At 40.0% G+C, this 7,699-nt stretch overlaps 1 protein-coding gene across 2 annotated transcripts in view; it reads right to left on the bottom strand.

The window, feature by feature from the left end:
* The window catches only part of si:dkey-110g7.8 (GTPase IMAP family member 8), an 18,331-nt gene extending 16,818 nt beyond the window's left edge, over positions 1 to 1,513 (bottom strand). For both annotated transcript variants that reach the window (XM_060901789.1, XM_060901791.1), the window contains exon 1: positions 1,445 to 1,513. In XM_060901789.1, the coding sequence (XP_060757772.1) occupies positions 1,445 to 1,475 (31 nt within the window). In that variant the 5' untranslated portion in view covers positions 1,476 to 1,513. The remainder of the gene's footprint in view (positions 1 to 1,444) is intronic.
* Between the last annotated feature and the right edge of the window lie 6,186 nt (positions 1,514 to 7,699).

The following is a 7,699-nucleotide window of genomic DNA, read 5'->3' on the forward strand; positions in this document are numbered from 1 at the left end:
GCAAAAATCACTACCATTGATTATGATGCCTTTACAGATTGTACCAATGCAGGCTAATGCATATTATGCACTGTTATTTCTTCAAATAATGTGATCTCAGTGACTTCGAAAGTGGCATGGTTGATACTGCCAGATGTGCTGGTTTGAGTGTTTTAGAAACTGCTATTCTCCTGGTGATTTAGAAGAAGTGATTTATTTGTCACATGCACACTCAAGCACAGTAAAATTCGTCCTCTGCATTTAACACATCTGAAGCAGTGAACACACACACACACACACACACCCAGAGCAGTGGGCAGCTATGCTACAGCGCCCGGGGAACAGTTGGGGGTTAGGTGCCTCGCTCAAGGGCACTTCAGCCCATGGCCACCCTATGTTAACCGAACCACGTCTTTGGACTGTGGGGGAAACCGAAGCACCCAGACGAAACCGACGCAGACACGGGGAGAAAATGCAAACTCCACACAGAAAGGTCCCTGTTGGCCTCTGGGCTCGAATCCAGAACCTTCTTGCTCTGAGGCGAAAGTGCTAACCACTACACCACCATGCCGCCCAACGGCTAACAGGAGTGGATTCCAGTGTGGTCTTCTGCTGTTATTGCCTATTTACCTCAAGTTTTGATGTTCTGCCAGTCACTAGATGTTTTTTTTTTCCGCACCATTCTGTGTGAAAGCCTGCTGTGCAGGAAAATTCCAGAAGATCGGCAGTTTTTGAAATAATGATCCAGCCCATCTGGCACCAACAACCATGCCATGATCAAAGTCACTAAGATCACATTTTTCCCATTCTGATGTTTGGTGTGAACATTAACTGAAGCTCTTGACCTGTATCTGGATAATTTTATCCACTGTTCGGCTGCTACACCGTAGGCTGATGAACATGAATAAGCAGATGTACATGTGTTCCTATGAAAGTGGTGGGTAAGTGTATCTCTGATATTTGGATGCATAGTACTGTATATAGCATATACTATGTGTATAGCATAGACTACAGTACTCGGTTCAATCAAGTAAATTCTTTGCATGTGATTAATAAGTGCTGTACAGATCAGACTCAAGACAAGACCGTAGATTTGTCATGCAATAGTGAATAATGAAAGGATCTCAAACTTGATGATTTAGATGAAAAAGTCTGAATAGATCATTACTACAGTCTCAGAAGAAGGTTTCTCAAGGATTCTTTGAATGGTTACTGTTTCTAGCTTTTTAAATGTGTTCTCCTCTGAGCCTTTTGTGAAAGAGAAACCCTCTGTTATCAGCTTCCCCCAGTGGGACACAGGAAAGAACCCTTAGAATTGTTGAGCTTCACTGATCGCAAAATGATACCCCTCCTCTCAGACACAGCATGCTGGACAACTAAGTAGAGGAAGTGCACATAGGCAGTGCCAGGTGTGTGTGAGACATGCACACATATTGAGGAGGATAATGTTTAAGTAGACACTTACCAGGATTTGAGCTGGAGGGAACCGTAGCCATCTTGTGCTGAGCTGCAGTATCCCCCCCTCCTCCCCCCTTTCCTGTCTCTCTTTGCATTCTCTTCTTCCTCTTCAGCAGTATGCCCGCCCCACATTTCTGTAGAATGAGCAAATCACATGCTACGGACCAGATAAATAAAGGGACAGGATGATGATAATACAGTGTGCGGAAAGAAATAGCAGGTAGTTGTGTGGCACATGAGTGCCAATAAATCAACTACTGCAATAACTTATCATACATAACTAATTAGGCTATAGAGCTACTTGTCATTCAAATGCGTACAACAAAATCGAATAATCAATACTTCGATGAATTGATCAAGTTGTGATCATATTTGAAAGATGGACACTGTGTGCATGTGTGTGTATGAATTTAGCACACATTTCAATCAGGTAGCAAATAATTCACCCAAATGAAGTATTGTTCTAATCTAAATTAGCTAGCTAATTAATTAGCTGAGGGTTTTGTGCCCAAAATGTTCAGTATGAGGTTGCTTCTCATGTCAGTTGATTTCATCAAACATGCTGCACACAAACAGGGTTGCCGCAACAGGGGAGGCAAAGCAGACAATTTCCTGGGGCCCCAAGCTGGACGGGGGCCCCTGAGGACAACCACATTTTTGTGAGAACCTTGGAGGTTAGGGTCTCTATGTTACTAGCTTGCTGCCAAAAATTTTGTAATTACAGAGCAGCAACCTAACACCATGAAGCACACTTACCTTTCAGGCAATCTAATAAGAAAGCGAAGGCAAGAGGAGGAAGAAAAGAAAACAACCAAACAGTGGTAAGTGAGAATCTGTTATACTGAATAAATTAGTTATGCCAAGGGTTTGATTTGTCCCAGCAGATAAATGCGTTGGTTGTCAATTGAATTCTAACAAAAGCTAACTAGTCAGTAGCCCAGCTTATTCTGTCTAAGCTGTTATTAATGATAGAGCTATCAAAATGATCACATTAATGCATTAACATTCTCAATCGCATTTGGGGCCCGAGTGCCTTGACAATATTGTGTTAGATGATTACAATCACTCCATGCGCGGGTTGGGTTTTGCCTGGGGCCTCCAGAATCCCTACAAATGCCCCTGTTTGTAGCCAATAAAATGTGATTACACAAACTAAGTAACACATTCATTTGAGGTTTAGAGTGGTTCTGGAAGTACGAAGTCATACATACATATGTATACCTTTTATGAACATCACTACAGTGTAGAGCATGTTATATGACATGGAATAACATTGTTTTGCCCAGTAACTGTGGTGTAATGATGTTATATACAGTATAATGACATACATGTCAGGTTATACGGTTTAAATGCAATTTTTTGGCTAATACAGTGTACACTGATTTTCATACGGGAAAATTCTGTTTTGTATCAGAGATTTTTTCCGTTACTTCGAGAAAATTTTCTTAGCATCCACCATTTATTTTTTCAAACACGCATGCCCAGTGAAATGGAACTATTTTTGATTTATGTGGTTTTATATTTGCACATGGTTTTCTCGGTCATTTAAGTACATCGGCTCGGACTGCCCAGACTTCTGTGATGGCTGCAGAAGTTATGTTCTGCCAATTTCTCGTGGAACACAACATCCCCCAGACTGTGGCAGACCATTTTTCACAGCTAGCGAATGAAAAAATGTTTCTCAATTCAAAGACTGCACAGATAAGCATTTGTGTGGTTTTTTTCAATGTTTTTACTGTTTGCATGTAGGAAAGCTTCCTCCCTTATCATGATAATTTAGGGAGGCGATACTGGGAGTCGCCGTTTATACAACGGCAACTGTAGTTACCCAGCGATTTCTGGTTTCGCTTCCCTAAACATTTTAATTGCTGAAAGACATTATAGTATGTAGACACAGATGACCAACACTCGTTACTACCATCAGTCGTCAGTAAACTGGAAAAGTATTGAATGAAGAGTAATGGTGGTAACGACCGTTGGTAACCTGTCTCTCAAATGTGTAGTAGGGGATGGAAGTAAGTTAACACCATCTACATGTTTGCCGTGCTCTGATTTTCTTTTATTGACCAGGAAAATAATAGATGTATATTGGGGAAAGGTCTTCGATGTAAAAACTGCTCTGGGTGTTGCCAGGTTTCCAATGCTGAAACAACTTTTTACTGCTTTGCTGTGCCTCCCACATAACAATGCAGATAGTGAGAGGGCTTTTTCATTGGTTAGGAAAATTCATACTGAGTACAGAAAAAATATGGCTGCAGACACATTAACTGCATATCTGCAAATTAAAATGAACTGTGATGAGGAGCTACAACTGCTACCCAAGCAGTGATATTATAGCTAGTGCCAAATCTGCAACATCTTTGTACAACAAAGAACACTCCAAAAAGGAATAAGATTTAAATTCTTGTTATAAATTACTGGGAAGATTTTCTATTTAACTTCATAATTTATTAATATTTTCACTTATCCTTGTTTACATAATATACTTGATGTGGTTCAGTCATCTTTAGTTGGATCGAACACTGCTTGCGGTGTCAACACTTTTTTCTCAAATGGAACTTTTACTAACCTTCATTTACTGTTTGACGTGATTATATATAATTTATTACATGTAACCTACTATTTTAATTAACATACCTACTTAGTACTGCTGTTATATTTCAAGTAATTTTCTTCAGTGGAATGTAATATTGTAGGTGATGTTAACACTTGTCAAATAGAACTTTGTGTAATGTTTATGAACTACTTAATATTAATACATTTTATTTGCAAAATTTACAACAATAATTCTGGTATTACTGATACAATGTATATTAAATAATTAAGTTCATAGTTCAGTCATTCTCTTTAGTAGATTATAATACATAGGGACAAATTACTCAATTCTGATTGGTCAATCAAGGAGGGCTTTTTTTCCTTAACACAGGGCCGTATTTCTGAAATGCTATTATTGGCTAGTTCGTTGCTTGGTTATGGTTACAAAAATTAGCAAATTTTGTCAATAAAATGGCTGACTCTGCTGACTCAGCAATGCCCCGTTTCGCTATATTTGATGAAGAAATGATAAACCAATTGAAAGCTGCAAGCAAAAATGAAAATACCAAAAAAGTACGAATTTCTGGCTTTCTGTGTTTAAGAAATGGGCAGCAGAAAGACAAATAAACAACTCTCTAGTGGCATATTGAATGCTGTGAGTTAGACAAGGTGCTATCGCAGTTTTTTTGTCATGATGAAAGACGCTTTAGAAACTAATTCAAACGTGCAAGATAGTCTTGCGCCCTGATTGGTTCAGAAAATGTGAATGACAAATGTTGTGAACTTGAATGGCTTCCGAAGTATGAATTTGGCCCTATATATTATAAACAAGTAATCGTATGGTTCCTCTTAAAATTAAAGATCAATTTCACTCGTGATTTCAAAACTTCAAAATCACTCGTGAAATTAATCCTTAATTTTACTTGGCCCCATACGATTACCTACTGTATACTAATTTTTACTTGACTGTACATATAGTCCTTTTTAATTCAGTTGTTTTCTCTAGGATCTAAAATTTATTTTTATTCAGTACCTGCTTATTTGATCCCTTTAACTTGATGCAGTGTGATAAATATGCCTGTTACAATAGGAGTGTATAATGTGGAATAAAACAATCAGTGCTTTGGATTATATATTGGAATTTTTTCTCGTGTATAAGGGCTCATGGGTGTCTGTAAGGGAAAAGTACAGATTTTGTAAGGGCATGGGTAACTAAAGATTGACATGTATGTAATGAGGTCATATACTGTATAGTGCTCTACAATACCAGTCAAAAGTTTGAACACAATTAATCATCGTCATGAGTAAATATATCCAAACGTTTGACTGGTACTGTGCATGTGTTATGTTAATTATCCATGATTGAACATTTGGAACTGGAAAATATTACTGATGGATTTCTATAGAGGGAAATCCATCCATCCATCCATCCATCCATCCATCCATCCATTATCTATAGAGGTAAATCCATCCATCCATCCATCCATCCATCCATCCATCCATCTCTTCTCTCTAGAGGGAAATCCATCCATCATCCATCCATCCATCCATCCATCCATTATCTATAGAGGGAAATCCATCCATCCATCTCTTCTCTCTCGAGGGAAATCCATCTATCCATCTCTTCTCTCTCGAGGGAAATCCATCCATCCATCTCTTCTCTCTAGAGGGAAATCCATCCATCCATCCATCCATCCATCCATCCATCCATCCATCATCTATAGAGGGAAATCCATCCATCTCTTCTCTCTAGAGGGAAATCCATCCATTCATCCCTCCATCCATCCATCATCCATCCATTATCTATAGAGGGAAATCCATCCATCTCTTCTCTCTAGAGGGAAATCCATCCATCCATCCATCCATCCATCCATCCATCCATCCATCCATCCATCCATCCATCTCTTCTCTCTAGAGGGAAATCCATCCATCCATCTCTTTTCTCTAGAGGGAAATCCATCCATCCATCTCTTCTCTCTAGAGGGAAATCCATCCATCCATCCATCCATCCATCCATCCATCCATCCATCCATCCATCCATCCATCCATCTCTTCTCTCTAGAGGGAAATCCATCCATCTGTCCTTCATCTATAGAGGGAGCCAATCCCAGCTGACATTGGGTGAGAGGGGAGTACACCCTGGACAGTTCGCCAGTCTATCACAGGGCTAACACCGAGAGACAGACAGCCATTCACACTCACATTCACACCTATGAGCAATTTAGAGTAGCCATTTGACCTAATTCATATGTCTTTGGACTGTGGAATGAAGCTGGAGCACCCAGAGGAAACCCACACAGGCACAGGGAAAACATGCAAACTCCGCAGAGAAAGGCCCTAGTGGACCAGCAGGTTCGAACCCAGAACCTGCTTGCTGTGAGGTGAGAGTGCTAACCACTGCATCACCATGCCACCCACTTTACTGCAATAAAATATACAACCTCAAATCAGGTATAAAACTGCAGACCTGGTTTGCATGTATATACGTTTATGTGTACACTTTTGTTTGTATGCATACTTTTCTGCACTAGGTGGCGATAATGCACGCATCATTGTCTAGCAATATTAAACAAAGAAGTACTGCATAAGGAGGAGGAGGAACAATGTGATACAGATCCTGCCAAAAGTATACTAATAGACTTCTGGGAACATAATGAGACAAACCTTACAGAGGTGATGCAAAGACAGAAAACCTAAGGTTATATCAATTACAGTACAGCCCGACAGTTTCAGTTTCTTCCATTCCTCCCTGGTTAGTCTCTTTGCCAAATGCTGATCTACACATACAGCAGGAATAGAAGGACAAGTCAGAACAACTCCCAGTATGGTACATAATCCAGAACTCTTTTGATAAGCATTTTTCAGACTCAGTGTTAATATTCACAGATGGCTCCAAGGATCCTGCTACAGGGTGAGCACGTGCAGAAGTATACATGTCAAGGGTAACTGATCATTTGTCAGGATACAGAGCTACTGGCCCTGCAGTGGATAGAGGAGAAGGAAATAAATAACACTGTCATTGCGTCTGATAGCTCTTCAGCAATTACAAGCATAAGATCTGGCAGATCATCATTTAGGAGAGATATTATCAATGAAATATTGACTATATTGTACAGGACGGAAGTTACGGGTATATCTATATGCTTCCTTAGGGTTCCTGCTCACGTTGGTGTGGAGGGAAATGAGCAGGTGGACATTCTGACCAAACAAAGACTCAGAATTAAGCAAGTAGACCTATGAATCCTATTAAACAATGCCAAAACTAAGACAAACTTGAAGAAATATACATGCCATGAATTACATTTAGCAGATGCTCTTATCCAGAGCGATGTACAACATACCCTGGGGAGCCATTGGGGGTTAAATGTCTCGCTCAAGGGCACTTCAGCCATTCCTGCTGGTTCAGGGAATCAAACCAGTGACCTTTTGGTCCCAAAGCTGCTTCTCTAGCCACTAGGCCATGGCATACAATCAGTATGGCAGGAGTATAGGGATGACAATGAAACTGGAAGACATCTGTATAACATACAAAGACATGTTGGTGCTGGGAGGATGAAGGGAAAGAACAGAAGGGAAGAAAACATCATCCATCACCTGTCTGAGAATAGGTCATACAGCACTCAACCATACATTACATAAAATAGGCAAGCGCCCAACTGGAAAATGCTCACACTGCAGCCAACAGTCGAACATGTAAGAAACACAATATGAAGAGAAATCACGTTCT

The sequence above is a fragment of the Neoarius graeffei genome, chromosome 20, assembly GCF_027579695.1.
Source record: "Neoarius graeffei isolate fNeoGra1 chromosome 20, fNeoGra1.pri, whole genome shotgun sequence".
Lineage (NCBI taxonomy): Eukaryota > Metazoa > Chordata > Actinopteri > Siluriformes > Ariidae > Neoarius > Neoarius graeffei.